This window comes from Lucilia sericata, unplaced genomic scaffold (assembly GCF_015586225.1).
Source record: "Lucilia sericata isolate MDLA Ls3-8-SP2 unplaced genomic scaffold, ASM1558622v1 Contig000159F_arrow, whole genome shotgun sequence".
NCBI lineage: Eukaryota > Metazoa > Arthropoda > Insecta > Diptera > Calliphoridae > Lucilia > Lucilia sericata.
The window spans coordinates 324,298-340,316 of NW_023994189.1; the positions used below are offsets into that span (position 1 = coordinate 324,298).

Genomic DNA, 16,019 nt, shown 5'->3' on the forward strand with positions numbered 1-16,019 from the left:
TTATAGAAATTTTCTATAAAAAAATAAAAAAATTTTTGTAAAAGAGAATTTTTCCGATAAATATCTAAAAAAAGATAAATTTTCTATAAAAATGTGAAAATGTGCGAACATTTTCTATATAAAAGAGAAAATTTTTAAATTTAACGAAAATTTTCTATAAAAAAGAGATGTTTTAGTAAAACTTTCTATGAGAAAGAGTAATTTTCTTAAAAAAATAAAATTTTTCGAAAATTTTTTATAAAAATAGAAATTTTCATCAAAAAGAGAAATTTTTTGGAAATTTTCTATAAAAAAAGAGAAAATTTCCCTTTTTTTCTTTAAAATTTTCGAATTGAAATTAAAATTTTAAAACTATTAAAAATTTTTTAGAACAAACATTTTAAAATTTTTGATTAAATAAAAAAATAAAGAAATAAATTTAAAAATTTAACCCCATATTTAGAATCCTCATTATTTGGATATGTTTAAAAATTATCGATTATATATCAATTCGGTTTAAAACACTTCAAAATACAAAAAAAAAAGAACTTTAAAATAAATTCATTTTATTAAGAAAAAATCTGTTAAAATTTATAATATTTTAATACTTATGAACATAAAAGATTCATTATTTCTTTTTTCGCATGCTTTTTCTTATCCTCATTCATACGCTTTAACATTGCTGATACAAGTTCACCAAAGATAACATCTTCACAGCGCTCACTAGGCGTTGGTAGTATGTTTGGCTGAGGTTTTTCAACGGCCACTTCTTTAGTTTCCTTAATGTAGGGATCATAAATTTTCCGCAAATTTCTTAAGGGTGGTGGTTTTCCACAGTATCCTTTACCATAAACTTCATCAAACATTTTGAAATATTCCCAGGAAGTAGCATTTCGACCTGTCTTACTACCACGATCTTTTATTCGTCTATAAGTTGTCATTAAATTTAAAAATTTACGGTTTATTTGATCCTTTGTCATTTTAAAATCCGGTTGAGTTTCTTTAATTTTTGACAGTACCCTTTCCCATAAGATGGTTTTCTTTTTTCTTCCTTCCTGGAACTCTGGTTCCATGTCCAGCCGGGTTCTTATTATTAATTCTAGAGTCGTGCTAAATGCAACATCTTCGTCGGAACTAAAAATGTAAATATTTATTTTAATTTAATGTCTAACAATTATTGTTTAATGGCCACTACCTCTCCATTTTAACATCATACATTTCAATGTATAATTTATTGTCATCTATTTTAGCTTATTTGTTCTACAAAATTGCATCGAAAACTAAAATGTCGTCGTTTGCAAAAATTTGCGGCAGTACTGCCATTTGCTTTGTAAAAAAATTCAGTGCTGCCAAGTGATGCAATTTTGTACTTATTTCTGCAGTGATGCACAACTATAACACCTTTAAATAGACTTTCGAACAATCATCAATCGACTTTTTGAGAAAGTTGACCGAACAACCTTGCAAATTATAGATTTTGTAAATAATAGTCAAAAATTTTGTTAAAATATGTATGTATGTGCGCATTTATTCTTGAAAACCTTTTGCTTAGGAAAATAAAAGATTCATTATTTCTTTTTTAATATTCCGTTTCTTATCTTCATCCATACGCTTTAATGTGGCTGATACAAGTTCTCCAAAGATGGCATCTTCACAGCGTTCATTTTTTATGTGAGATTTATCTATGGCCACTTCTTTAGTTTCCTTACTAACTTGATCATTTTCTTTATTAACATTAACTGCTGCCATTTTTTCTTCCACTTTGGTAGTTGTGGTTGTGCCATTGTCACACTCCTTTGGTTTAACTGCTACATTTTCTTTAACTTCAACATTTTTTGTTGCTTTTTCCTCATTTAAATTTTCAATATTTTGTATTCTATAAACATTTTGTTCCAAGTCATTGTTTTTTAACTCAACATTCGGTGTCTCCTCCAATTGTTTTGAATTTTCTGCTGCCTTTTCCTTAACAGCTGCCTTTGGCATTTCTTTAACTTTGGAGTCTTCTTCATCTATTTCCAAGAATACAAATTCTTCTTGTTCTTGGCCGCTTCGGTCTTCCTTTAAATCTTCTTCTGTTATTATGAATTCCGGCCAGTTTTCTCCTTTATTATGTGTCTCCTTAATGCGTGGTACGAAATCCATGTTGTTAGCATATTTGAAATTCATATTACGTTGATATGCTTGCATCAGACTATGCCAACGAATTTTTAAATATACTTCTAAGTATGAAATAAAACAAGGAAAATGCATTTTGTTTTTTATGTATACAATTTTCTTATCCTACCGTGCATTTTTAATTTCTCGGCCAATTGCATCCATGCTTGATTCCTTTCATCCAAATTCCCTTTGTCATCATATAACGTGGGAAATTGTCTAACACCTTCAATAATTTTTGTATTTAAATCCATGGTTTTATTAATTATAATATTCGTATAAATTAAATATAATAGATTTTTATTTATTTTTTTTTTATATGTAAACAATAAAATATTGCCGTATTAAAAATATTTGTCGTTCAAATGTAAACAATAAATTAATGCTGCCATATCAAAAATTTACTCCCATTTACAGTGGAATAATATTTGACTAGGGATGTCAGAATTATTTACTATTTTAGCAGAGAAAACGTCAAAGCGTTTTTTATTTCTCTAATAATTCCCTTTTTAACAAATGCAACCCTGATTCCGTAAAGCTAGACCAAATTGAAAAAAAATTATACAATCTTTTCGAAATGTTTCCAAAAATTTGGTAATTTTGAACTTATTTCGGGGGAAAAATACAAATTTCATATTTCACATCCACAAAACGACTTTTAGTGCATATAAATTCTATAATAATCTAATATATTCTGTAATCGACCAAATCAAATTCCAAAACATTTTGATTTTCAATCGCTGGTAGGAAACTGAGACCGTTGCAAAAAAGGTCGAAAAGTTGATATTAAAAAGTTCGAAGAGTCGACATTTTAGAAACTGTTAAAAGTTGAAAAGTAAAATTTTCATAAAATCGTAAGGTCAACTTTTCAAAAATTCAAGAAAGTCTAACAGCAGTTTTTTCATCTATAGAAACCCTAAATAGTACATGTCATCATTTTGACAAACAGTTTGACAAAACGAAGAAGCATCACAAAAGAATTTGTAAAACCGATAAGCAGAGAGAAAAAATTCCCAATTAACGCCTTAATTTTTTATTAAAAATAAATTGGAATTGACTTGCAATATTTAAATAAATCTTATAAAACAAATTCATTCCTACTATGGTAAGTTTAAAATAACTCAAGGAAATTAAAATAATCACAAGATTCAATAGAAAAAAAAAGAAAAACTCGCCCGAAACAAACATACCGACATTTGTTGTTTAACATCCAAAGAAAAAAAAAAAAGAATTTGGAACACAGCAGCCACTTTGAAAAGGAATTTACTGCAATATTTTAGCCGTATATTAATAGTGAGAACGAAAAATCTTTAGGTACTATTAACTTAGCGGCAAAATGTATCCTTGGAGTTCCGCAAATTATTCACCGGTAGCAGGTGGTGTTGGTACAATGGTAATTCTTTCTATTTAGAACTTTAGGCTTTGTTTTACTCATTAACTCCTAAAGCTTATTTTCAACTATAATAATACTGCGGTTTTGGTCAATATACACTACAATCTTAAGTCTATTTTCACTCTTTTGTAAGGCAGCAAATGGCAAATGCATTTCATACACCACCCATTGACATCATTTACAATCATACACACATATCATAAAGCACTTATTATACCCTACACCACTATTGTATTATGCGTTTGTGCTAATCTGCTAATCTATGTATAACCCTCAGATAAAAATCACTTTCTGAGTCTTTTTAAAGATTACGCATCTTTAAAAGATTATCTCAGAACTTATACTTAAATATGTTATTAAAATAAGTCATGTACATATTACCAAAGAATTTTTAATGCATAGAATGTGCGTATTATACAAGATCAATTTTCAATAGCGGGTCGTGATACATAAAAAAAATGGGGGTAAATCGAAACAACCCGCTCGTCGAGATGGGTATTCTTTTAATAATTATTCTTTGATATTTCTCTATTAAACTTTATAGAGTTCAGTCCATATTGAATCCAACAGTTGTAGATTACATATTAATATTGTAATAAAATCGATATAAATAAGATTTAAAAAATGAGGAAATAATACTACTGAGCACTCAACTTAAAATCTCACTCCTAGCTGGTGTAGGGTATCATATGGTCGAACATGTCCGAATATACTTTCATACTAGTTTTCCTTTTCTTATGTGTACACTCATATCTCATACTAGTGCTGGTTTCGATAATAGCCACTACAAGCATTAAAAACACACATAAGCACTTTTGCTAAATATTAGTATTAAATTAAATATAATATATACAAACATATCAACAAACGTTATTGATATTATACATCATCATCATCAACAACAAACATTCTATCATACGTATGGTTTAATAAATATATTTTGCATAGTAAACATTAACTTTTGTTTTCTTTTTTGCAGACCATGCCGAATAGCATTGACGATCAGGAGAAACTATTGGCCGAGGCCATTAGTTCTGCTCGCAAGCAGGCATTTCAAATGAATCATTTTTTGGACAAGGAACGTATGCTGGATGCATTGAAATGTGCCAGCGCTATGTTAAGTGAATTACGTACATCCATGTTGTCGCCCAAAAGTTATTATGAATTGTGTAAGTACGATCATTATGAAATCATGTTTAAAATGATTAATTCCTATGTAAATCTCTTGCAGATATGGTGATCACCGATGAATTATGTCATTTGGAGTTGTACTTGAGTGAGAAGGCTTCAAAGGAAACGGATCTTTACGAGCTGGTTCAGTATTCGCACACTATAGTGCCCCGTTTGTATTTGCTTATTACTGTCGGTATTGTGTACATTAAGAATGATCGTTCCCTGAAGCGCAGCATTCTGAAGGATCTGGTGGAAATGTGTCGTGGTGTACAACATCCTTTGCGCGGCTTATTTTTACGCAATTATCTGTTGCAATGTACTCGTAATATTTTACCCGATGTTTTAGTGGCCGACAATGAACACGAGGGCAATGTTTATGATGCCATCGACTTTGTATTGACCAATTTTGCCGAAATGAATAAACTATGGGTACGCATGCAACATCAGGGTCATTCCAGTGAAAAGACTCGTCGTGAAAAAGAACGTGAAGAATTGAAAATTTTGGTTGGTACCAATTTGGTGCGTTTATCGCAATTGGAATCTGCCTCTCTGGAGATCTATCAACGTTTAATATTACCCGGCATTCTAGAACAAGTAGTGAGCTGTCGTGATGCCATAGCCCAGGAATACTTGATGGAATGTATTATACAAGTATTTCCGGATGAATTTCATTTGCAAACTTTGGATCCTTTCCTAAAGTCTTGTGCCCAACTGCAGACCGGTGTAAATGTTAAGAACATAATAATATGTTTAATTGATCGCTTGGCCACCTACAATCAAAGAAGTGGAAAGGTAATGTAAACAATAAATATTTTATTTTATATATAGTTTATCCTCCCTCTTTAACTTCAGAACAATGGCACTGATATTGAATCTATTATACCGCCAGAAGTAGAACTCTTTGAAGTATTTAGCGTTCAAGTGGCCAATATTGTACAGGTAAGCTGTTACTTTAACTACACAAACTTAACCTTAACATCCGTTAAATTAATTTCCCTAGACTCGCTCCGACATGCCTTTGGAAGACACCATATCATTGCAAGTTGCTTTATTAAGCCTTGCTCAAAAAGTTTATCCAGATCGTGTTGATTATGTGGATAAAGTATTAGGCACAACAACTAAGATTTTGGAATGTCTCGAAATGAACAAGTACGATTTTCCCTTTAATTGATCAATCAAATTTGTTATATTATAACTTTCTCGCTCTTCTTGCAGTATTTCTCACTTGTTATCGGTTAATCAGGAGCTCTCCCGCCTCTTGCGCATTTGCATTGACTTTTACAACAATGTTTTGACTGTTATACAATTGAACAATTTCTGTCCTTTACTGGAGAAATTTGATTACACTTCTCGTAAAACATTGGCTTTATATTTACTCATGAATGTTTTGGAATATGAAACATTAATACCCACAGCGGAACAGGCTGATGCAGTTTTAAATATAATAACTCCTCTAATTAAAGATGATGAAACTGTTGTGACTAAAAATGGACAGGAACCATCGGTAGATCCCGATGAATTTGCTGAAGAACAAGGTATAGTGGCACGTTTTATACACCTGCTCAGATCCGAGGATCCCGATATGCAGTATAAGATATTGCAATCAGCTCGCAAACACTTGGGTGCTGGCGGAGCACAACGTATTAAACATGTTCTACCACCTCTAGTGTTCTCAGCCTACCAACTGGCTTATAAATATAAGGCCAAGGCTGAGGAAGATGAGAACTGGGATAAGAAGTGTCAAAAGATTATACAATATTGTCACAGCACTGTATCGGCTTTGGCTAAGGCCGATTTAGCGGAGTTAGCTTTAAGGCTATATCTTCAAGGCGCTTTGGTCATTGGTGAAATCGGTTATACAAATCATGAGACCGTAGCCTATGAGTTTATGACACAAGCATTTTCCCTCTACGAAGATGAAATCTCAGATTCTAAAGCCCAATTGGCGGCTATTACTTTAATAATGTCTACTTTCGAACAAATGTCCTGCTTTGGCGAGGAAAACGCCGATCCTTTAAGAACTAACTGTGCTTTAGCTGCTTCAAAATTGCTTAAAAAACCCGATCAATGTAGAGGTGTAGTGGCTTGTGCTGCCCTCTTCTGGAGTGGCAAGTATGTGGCACCAATAAAATTAATTTTAAAAATTTTTCTTATTATTTTTAAATTCTGTTTATATTTAATAGAAAAAATGGCGAAGAAATGCGTGATGAAAAGAAGACTTTGGATTGTTTAAAGAAGGGAGCACGTATTGCTTCACAGTGCTTAGACATAGGTGTTCAAGTGCAACTATATGTAGAGCTACTTAATCATTATTTGTTCTATTTTGAACGTGGTAATTCTTTAATAACAGTTGCCATGCTCAACCAGGTAAGTTTATTTTTCCGGTTTTTTTTTAAACTAAAATCTATCATTTATATTGAATTTTTCTTGTTATGGTGAACAATTATGACTTTTAGCTAATTGCTAAAATCAATGAGGAACTTCCTAATTTGGAAACCAGCGAAGAAACTAAACAAATTGAAATGCATTATAAAAACACTTTGGCCCATATAAAAAGTCGCATGGAATCGAATGATGTGGGCTTAGAGGTTTCATTTGCGGGTATATCGATACATTAGTTGAATTATCAATAAGTTCAGTTTCTTTTTTTAATACCGTTGCATTTTCAATGAAATTGAAAATTGACAAAAAACTATGGTTATTATTTTTTACACATTATTATACATTATTCCGTAGACAAATTCAAAAAACACTAACATTCACATTATTATTATTATTAATTTTTGGTTAATATAAAAACAAGCGTAGTGGTCCCTCCCTATTACAGTAACTTATATACACATATACATTAAGTGTCATGTTAAACAAAACACAAAAACAAATAACTTCTTCGATATTTAAATGTATAACGTTACATGGTTTAAACTGATGGATTATTTACTGTATATTAAGTTAAGAAGTATTCAAAATCGCAAGAAGTAAATAACAATTATTTTAATCAATAACTCTTAATTTCAGCGTGAAATTTATATATTTATACGAAGTTCATTGAATAAATGAATTCCGTTTAAAATGCCAATAAATTTTTGTACTCAATAAATTTACACAATATTTATCTTAATTTGGCCGTGATTTCTTTTCTGTCTCTTCCTTTTGTAGATCTTGCAACTCAGTAAAGAAGTTCCTTGCGCATTTTTTCATTTCCTTATTTAAATAGTCCGGGAATTTAGCTTTAAATAAAATAATTATTATAATTTGTTAAGAAATATGTAACTATAAATACTTTTAAATTCTATGATAAGATTGCCGAATTCTTTGTTTTGAAATCCTTGAGGTTTTAAGGCCAGTGCCGCATCTTTGCTTTTACATTTAGGTAAACCCTCACAAGGCAATACTTTAACATATCCAGGCTTTACTACATCATTAATACATACTTTTAGTTGTCGCTTATCTAAGCTATTAACAACGAATTGAAATCCTATAAGAGCTTGACATAAATCTATTTCTAGGGTATAGACAAGATCGTGTAAATTCTCCCTTCTAAATGTGTTGTGAGGCTTGTCGGCTACTATAAATATTATATCAGCCGGTATGGTAGTGGGCGAGCGATCTCCTTCTTCTTTAAAGCAATACCGTGTACCGGCCGTTACACCTGGTTCTATGTTAAGTTTCAATAACTTTTTTCTTTTCTCCGTGCGTGTTTCTTCTCTATCGACAAATTCCTGACGCCATACTTGCATTATTTTCACACATCCATTGTACACCTCCTCCAAAGTCAATTCCACCAGCTTTTCAACAGCTTTGTCTTTGGTTCGCACACCAATTCCTCCGGTCTCCTTATTCGAACACAAAGGTGGTGGTGTGGTTAATGCATCAATGATATTGGCATAAGGAGAATAGGAACCAAAAACGGTATGATAAACCTTCATATGATTGCCGTGGTATTGGTAGGGTGGAAAATATCCATTGGGCAAGAGAATACCTTGAAATAGACCAGCCTCACCGTAGCGATCATATATAGTACGATAAAGATCATTACCTAGCAAAGAGAAAAGAAATTTTTTATGAGAAATTAAATTAAATCTACCATTGAATTTACCTAGAACATCAAAGGCCATATTAATATAGTTCCATTGACGATTTAGAGATAGTGGAGACATATGAGTAACTTGGGATTCTTGTGATAATGGCACAAAATCTCTTTGATGATTCTTGTCACGAAATGGACAAAGACGAACTGCCAATTTTCTATATGCCAGAGTAATTTCTTCTTTACTGGCATCTCTCGGCACATTTAAAATAGCATAATAATCCAATTCGGAAATATTCATGTTAAAAATTTTTTCAAATATGTATATGAAATAAAAAAAATTGATAAATATGTAAATAAAACCAGTCTTGAGAACGAATATTAATTTAAAAATTCAGTTTTCTTAAAACACTTTAAATACTTTGGTCCTAAGCATGTAAGTGTCAAAACACGTCAAAATTTTAATTACAAAAGATTTGTTTTTGGAAATATCTTCCGTTCAAAAATTCTTTTCAAAAACTAGTTTGTACAAAACTCTTGGAAATCCCGAGGCAAGCTATACCATATGCGATATGATCTCGAAAATTTATATTGAGAAGTGTATTGAAAAATTTTAAAAACTGTGAAAATCGTTTTTGCCATGTTTATTTAACGGATAATATGTTTCTAATACAAATACGAAAAGTCGACTTTTCGACCTTTCGACTTTTTCCATTTTATGAAAAGTCGATTTTTCGACTTTTCGACCTTTTTCATTTATTTAAAAGTCGACTTTTAGTATTTTATAAATGGTCGACTTTTTCCGACTTTTCGAATTTTTCCGACTTTTTTCGACTTTTTCCGACTTTTTTCGACTTTTTGACTTTTTTCGACTATTTTTTTACTTTTTTCGAGTTTTTCCGACTATTTTAGAGTATTGTCGACTTTTCGACTTTTTTCGACTTTTTCCGACTTTTCGACTTTTTTCGACTTTCTTCGACTTTTTTCGACTTATCGACTTTTTTCGACTTTTTTCGACTTTCCGACTTTTCGACTTTTATTTACAAAGTCGACTTTTTCATAGACGATAGTCGAGTTATCGACTTTTTTGGAACAAAATAGTCGACTTCGACTTTTCGACTTTTTTCGACAAAGTCGATTTATAGAACCCTAATACATATATCCCCAATTACTATAAAAACTTCCCTAATCTGGCTACACTGCAGACAAGGCACTTTACAAAAAACAAAAACTTGGTAGCATTTAATGTTGATTTTTCAATACAGTTGTCAAATTAGCGATTAATAATGTTATGCTTGGTAAACAAAAATAGCGTACATCTACACTGAATTGGAAACAATTTTAAAGCTGAATGGCCACACGTCAAAATTTGTGTATGTGTTGTTTATGTTTCTTCTACATCAATGATTGCAGATACATATTACTAGCTCATAAAAAAATGTTTATCAACATTTTGACGAGTGGCCATACAGATTAACAGAATGACAAATCCTTCCCATGTAACGTATATACATAAATCTATTCAACCAAAACCATTTCAAAAACAAATCTTAATTTTAGGCCATTTTATATGTCAAAATTTTCATCCTGTACATTATTTTGTGGTCACACGATTGTAGCATCAAAAACTTCTATAAGCACTGTGAGTGAATAACATGAACGTGTAACTGCAGGGCAAGGTATTTTTCAGGGGACTTTAACGTTTTTTTTAGGAAAAAAGTTGGCAACAGTGAATACAGGTATATTAAAAATATTTACTTGACACAAATATTCCATTGCAAAAAGTCATTAATTAGCAATAAAAAATACATTAGACATTCCATAACATTAGAAAACAAAAACAGGATAATATTCCTAACGCAAGTAAAAGAAAAATGTTAAATTCTTACCAATCAAACAAAAACTATTGCAAGTAAATGTAATTATTTCACGAGGAATTTTGGTAAACAAAAGAAAAAAGTGGGTGGTGTCGTCGAAAGAAAAGATTTTTTTGGTATTCGATAATCCAATTAATAAAAGTGAAAATTATTTGTGTCACGCCTGAATAATTTCGAAAGAAAAAAAAAAAAACAAAAGCCGAGATGCATCTAAGTGCCGATATATCTAGTGCTTTACAGCAAATTGAGGCTGTCAAAAGGGGCATTGATGAAATTGACGATCCAAAGTTGCAGTCGCAAACGGGAGATAGTCTTAAGACTATATTGGATCTGCTGCAGGATCCAGTGTTTAGAACAATAGTTCATGTTCAAGATTCGTTATCAGAACTAAATGCTCAATTGACACAGCACCCATCGATGCTGCCTAATGATTTCGACATTGATATGGCTGGTAACTTGGTTTTGAGTGTTAATGGAGGCGATGTTATGTATGAGTTTGATGAGCGTCTTTCTACGCCTTTGAACAGTGCCTCGGGACCTAACAGTCCGGGTAGCAGCAAAGCAGCTGCCGATGCTGTTGATCCCTCGTTGGTACAGCATACCAAAATGCCTTCTTTATCTGGAGTTGAACTATTTCCCACGGATTATGTTCAAATACAGGCTATAGAATTGGTTAATGATGGCACTGGCTTGGGATTTGGTATTATTGGTGCTAGGACTTCGGGTGTAATAGTTAAAACAATACTGCCTGGTGGAGTTGCTGACAGAGATGGTCGTTTGCGTTCTGGAGATCATATCTTACAAATTGGTGATGTTAATCTACAAGAAATGGTGTCCGAGCAAGTAGCTACAGTTCTAAGACAATCTGGTACCCATGTGCGCTTGGTGGTGGGACGTGCTATTGAACATCCATCACCTATTGGCCTTAGCTTAGATCCTGGTAGTGCAGTTGTTCCAGCCCGTGTGTTGGTAGATAGAGCAGAACTTGAGCGTTATTTAATATCAACTGGTTACCCGGAAATATTTGGTGAAAGCTCAAATGCTTCCACTCCGCAGACGACAACCGAAGATGAGCGTTTTGTTTATCGTGGCAAACAACCCATCATCGATTTGCTGGAATTGCCAGAAACCGAAAAATTACAGGTTGAATTGACCAAAGATGCCAATGGTTTGGGTATAACCATTGCTGGCTATGTCTGTGAAAAAGAAGAACTGTCCGGAATTTTTGTGAAAAGTGTTTCTCCCGGTTCAGCTGCTGATCTTAATGGACGTATACGCGTCAACGATCGTATTATTGAGGTAGATGGTCAGTCACTGCAAGGTTTTTCCAATCATCAAGCAGTTGAACTTCTTAAACAATCAGGTCAGGTGGTAAATTTACGCTTAGAGCGTTATCTTCGAGGACCCAAATATGAGCAGTTACAACAAGCTATAGCAGCTAACGATAAGATTCCATCTGTCCCCTCTACACCCTCACGCAGTACTACAGCACATTTACCCTCCAGTTCTATAACACCTATGCGCTCATCCACAGCCACTACAGATTTGTCATTCCTATCGGGACGTGAAACATTACCTTCGAATGAAGTAAATATTTTTGCCACTGAACCGGAGAGCTTTACTTTGACTTCGGGTAATACTAGTAGCACCATTACAACTACTACAAATTTGTCTACCTTTGGAGTTGATAAAAACATTATTTCGTTGCACGATGAACAGCCAACTAAAATTATTACATCCGATATTTTGTCTGCACCAGAATCTGAACAACACGACTTAATGGTAAGTGGAAATGAAAATTTTTAAATAAACAATCCTATTCCATTGTCTTACTCTTATACTACTTCTTTTAGGAACCCTTGCATGCCAAAAATAATATTCTCCTTACACGCCAAAAGTATTACACAGATCCCGAACTTACAGCCGATGTTGAACAAGAAATTATACGCAAATGGAAGAAAAATGTAGGCCCGGATGTTGATGTTATAGTGGCTCAAATTAAAAAGTTCCCAGTTGGTGGTTTAGGTATATCACTAGAGGGCACTGTTGATGTAGAAGGCGGACGTGAAGTAAGACCTCATCATTATATACGTTCGATATTGGCTGATGGCCCTGTGGGAGTTAATGGAAAATTAAGAGCTGGTGATGAACTACTGGAAGTTAATGGACAACGTCTATTCGGCATGAATCATTTAGAAGTTGTTGCTATTTTGAAAGAATTACCACAGGATGTACGCATGGTTTGTGGTCGCAGCAAAACTGAATTGATGTCCTTCTCTGACGATACTCTGCAGAAATTGAGCAACAATTTCGAAAATCTAGTGCCGGCCTCAGATCGTTTAGTTAAAGCTAAATCGGATGGCAATTTAGCAACTACATCGCCAACAAATGAGGATTCGTTTAAACTTAAATCTAGATCGTTAGAACCTCTCACCGGTTTGGCCATGTGGTCATCAGAGCCTCAAATAATTGAGCTAATTAAGGGTGATCGTGGTTTGGGCTTTTCCATTTTGGACTATCAAGATCCCATGGATTCAAATGACTGTTTAATTGTTATACGTTCTTTAGTGCCGGGCGGAGTAGCACAATTAGATGGACGTTTAATACCAGGAGATCGTTTGTTATTTGTTAATAATATTAACTTGGAAAATGCCACCTTGGATCAGGCGGTACAGGCTTTGAAGGGTGCTGCCAAGGGCGTGGTGCGCATAGGGGTAGCCAAACCCCTGCCAATGACGGATACATCACTTAAAACCAACTCTGCAAATACCAGTCAAATTGATAGCGAACTTGATCATGAAGACAACACCACTACAAACACAGCAGGCAAAGTAGGTGAATTTAAAAGTTTACCCCCTTCAACTAACACAATGGATAGCTCTGAACCAGATTTGATTTCCAATTGGAGAAAGTAAATTAAATCGAATGAATATCAAGTTGTATATAGACACATAGCAAGAAATACTTAAGCTGGAGTACTTAATTAACAACAAGAAAACCCAAAACTACCAAACATTCCATATCCTTTACAAAAAAGTAATAAAAATAGGTTAAAAATTACGAATCAAAAAGAATATTGTCAATTTTTATGTGTTCATTTTTTGCATTATACAATTCTAGAGTATTATTACAAAATTTTTTGAGGGATTAATGTGAAAACCGTAATTGTATGTGTTTTACTTGACTATGGTGTCAAGGAACATCATTACAAAACAACAAACATTAAATAATAGAGAAGTGCCTTTAGTTCTTTAAAAAATTCTTTTTGGTTCAATTTTGCCAATTTTAATCACAACCTATTCCAAGTAGTTTGTAGTTTTTAACCAATTATTATGATTATTAATTTTTATTATTATTGAAGTTTATTATAAATTATACTAATATTACAATATTATCGTTAAGAGATTTCATTTGTTTATTGATTGCATTAAATATAAAAGAGTGTTTTACTTAAAATACAAATTATGTTTATTTATGAAGCAATATCAAGTTTAGTAGCAATGAAATTTTGTAATTGTATTTTTAGTAATATTAAATGGCAATATAAACAGTGAATCTCTTAATTATTATAGTTCATATCGAATAAAATGTTTATTTAAATAAAATACAATTGTGGACTTGTTTTCATTAGCAATTTAGTAGGAAAATTTCATTAAATTAATTTACTATTTAAAGTGAAATTGAAACTTTTTTTAAAGTTTCACACTTGAACTTATTTTGTTTACAATCTGAAGCTGCATTGGACTCTCATTATATTCCTAAATATTAAAACTACAATATAAATCAGTATTTGATTAAAATTAAGTTTATTTTAAAACTAATTTAAATATCGTCTTAAATAATGAGTCGTCATCTACGTTACACGATTTAATTGTCGTTCGAGCTTTTGATGGGTCCTCCTCGATAATACACGATCACGGGCATATGATATTAAATAACTTATAATGCCAATAACAAAGCACCACACCTCGAATTGTATGAAATGTCGTTGATCGATCAAGGCCACTCGGTCACAACTTTTGGTAACAATTTCACCGCTTTTGCATCTCAGTACCTCCTTGTATTTTGTATGTATGCAAACACCTAAGCTTCGGCTGACAATATCAAAGTCTGAACATTTATGACATTCCTGTATCACCGTATATTCCTCACGTTTCCAGCAGGTTGAATTGTTTTCGATAACAAACTGTTGTGACTTTCCGCGACGCATTGGTCCGGTGGTGGCCAACCGGGATTCCAGTATTAACACTACAATTGTTGTGGTAACTAATAGGCCAAGGCCGAGTAACATGTGTTTTTTCTGGCAGAACTCTAACATTTTTTAAAGTTTTTTGTTTTTTTCCGATGTAATTAAATTAATTTAAAAAATAAATAATTTTTTTTAATTTGATGTCATCACAAAAAAAATCAACAATAACAAATGTGTGTGAGTTATACAATCACTTACAACAACTAATTGTTTATGAATGTATAAGTTGGCAACGCAATTCATTTTGTTTAAAGTAAGACCGAAGCGAAAAGAATTTGGAGTGAACTTATTATTGATAACATTAGCAGGATAATTTTGCAATAATTAAGTATGTAAGTAAGTAAGCAAGTAAGGAAGTAAGTAAGTAAGTAAGTAAGTAAGTAAGTAAGTAAGTAAGTAAGTAAGTAAGTAAGTAAGTAAGTAAGTAAGTAAGTAAGTAAGTAAGTAAGTAAGTAAGTAAGTAAGTAAGTAAGTAAGTAAGTAAGTAAGTAAGTAAGTAAGTAAGTAAGTAAGTAAGTAAGTAAGTAAGTAAGTAAGTAAGTAAGTAAGTAAGTAAGTAAGTAAGTAAGTAAGTAAGTAGTAAGTAAGTAAGTAAGTAAGTAAGTAAGTAAGTAAGTAAGTAAGTAAGTAAGTAAGTAAGTAAGTAAGTAAGTAAGTAAGTAAAAGTAAGTAAGTAAGTAAGTAGTAAGTAAGTAAGTAAGTAAGTAAGTAAGTAAGTAAGTAAGTAAGTAAGTAGTAAGTAAGTAAGTAAGTAAGTAAGTAAGTAAGTAAGTAAGTAAGGTAAGTAAGTAAGTAAGTAAGTAAGTAAGTAAGTAAGTAAGTAAGTAAGTAAGTAAGTAAGTAAGTAAGTAAGTAAGTAAGTAAGTAAGTAAGTAAGTAAGTAAGTAAGTAAGTAAGTAAGTAAGTAAGTAAGTAAGTAAGTAAGTAAGTAAGTAAGTAAGTAAGTAAGTAAGTAAGTAAGTAAGTAAGTAAGTAAGTAAGTAAGTAAGTAAGTAAGTAAGTAAGTAAGTAAGTAAGTAAGTAAGTAAGTAAGTAAGTAAGTAAGTAAGTAAGTAAGTAAGTAAGTAAGTAAGTAAGTAAGTAAGTAAGTAAGTAAGTAAGTAAGTAAGTAAGTAAGTAAGTAAGTAAGTAAGTAAGTAAGTAAGTAAGTAAGTAAGTAAGTAA

General features: G+C 32.3%; 6 protein-coding genes across 8 annotated transcripts; 2 read left to right on the forward strand and 4 right to left on the reverse strand.

Annotated features, from left to right (window-relative positions):
- Positions 1-517: 517 nt before the first annotated feature.
- LOC119601369 lies at positions 518-1,406 on the reverse strand. The gene is made up of 2 exons (XM_037952286.1): positions 1,175-1,406; positions 518-1,113 (listed from the first exon to the last, which is right to left on the reverse strand). The coding sequence occupies exons 1-2, from the start codon at positions 1,195-1,197 to the stop codon at positions 588-590; spliced, it is 549 nt and encodes a 182-aa protein (XP_037808214.1). The 5' UTR covers positions 1,198-1,406; the 3' UTR covers positions 518-587.
- A 70-nt stretch (positions 1,407-1,476) lies between these two features.
- LOC119601368 lies at positions 1,477-2,486 on the reverse strand. 2 transcript variants are annotated; one of them, XM_037952285.1, is made up of 2 exons: positions 2,264-2,486; positions 1,477-2,195 (listed from the first exon to the last, which is right to left on the reverse strand). In XM_037952285.1, exons 1-2 carry the CDS (start codon positions 2,385-2,387, stop codon positions 1,528-1,530), a joined length of 792 nt encoding a protein of 263 aa, XP_037808213.1. In that variant the 5' UTR covers positions 2,388-2,486; the 3' UTR covers positions 1,477-1,527. The 2 variants fall into 2 exon arrangements, with proteins under 2 accessions (XP_037808213.1, XP_037808212.1); XM_037952284.1 differs by having other exon boundaries at positions 1,477-2,198.
- A 593-nt stretch (positions 2,487-3,079) lies between these two features.
- Positions 3,080-7,711, forward strand: LOC119601371 (vacuolar protein sorting-associated protein 35). Of its 2 annotated transcripts, none has more exons than XM_037952289.1 (8): positions 3,080-3,526; positions 4,506-4,695; positions 4,758-5,491; positions 5,552-5,638; positions 5,700-5,848; positions 5,915-6,811; positions 6,883-7,066; positions 7,156-7,711. In XM_037952289.1, the coding sequence occupies exons 1-8, from the start codon at positions 3,470-3,472 to the stop codon at positions 7,315-7,317; spliced, it is 2,460 nt and encodes an 819-aa protein (XP_037808217.1). In that variant the 5' UTR covers positions 3,080-3,469; the 3' UTR covers positions 7,318-7,711. The 2 variants fall into 2 exon arrangements, with proteins under 2 accessions (XP_037808217.1, XP_037808218.1); XM_037952290.1 differs by having other exon boundaries at positions 3,080-3,238.
- Positions 7,698-9,186, reverse strand: LOC119601372 (dnaJ homolog subfamily B member 13). The gene is made up of 3 exons (XM_037952291.1): positions 8,799-9,186; positions 7,983-8,738; positions 7,698-7,929 (listed from the first exon to the last, which is right to left on the reverse strand). Exons 1-3 carry the CDS (start codon positions 9,028-9,030, stop codon positions 7,817-7,819), a joined length of 1,101 nt encoding a protein of 366 aa, XP_037808219.1. The 5' UTR covers positions 9,031-9,186; the 3' UTR covers positions 7,698-7,816.
- A 1,253-nt stretch (positions 9,187-10,439) lies between these two features.
- Positions 10,440-14,216, forward strand: LOC119601373 (patj homolog). Its single transcript, XM_037952293.1, has 2 exons — positions 10,440-12,388; positions 12,460-14,216. The coding sequence occupies exons 1-2, from the start codon at positions 10,811-10,813 to the stop codon at positions 13,519-13,521; spliced, it is 2,640 nt and encodes an 879-aa protein (XP_037808221.1). The 5' UTR covers positions 10,440-10,810; the 3' UTR covers positions 13,522-14,216.
- A 173-nt stretch (positions 14,217-14,389) lies between these two features.
- On the reverse strand, positions 14,390-15,050 carry LOC119601374 (protein JTB). Its single transcript, XM_037952294.1, has one exon. It carries the CDS (start codon positions 14,922-14,924, stop codon positions 14,460-14,462), a length of 465 nt encoding a protein of 154 aa, XP_037808222.1. The 5' UTR covers positions 14,925-15,050; the 3' UTR covers positions 14,390-14,459.
- Between the last annotated feature and the right edge of the window lie 969 nt (positions 15,051-16,019).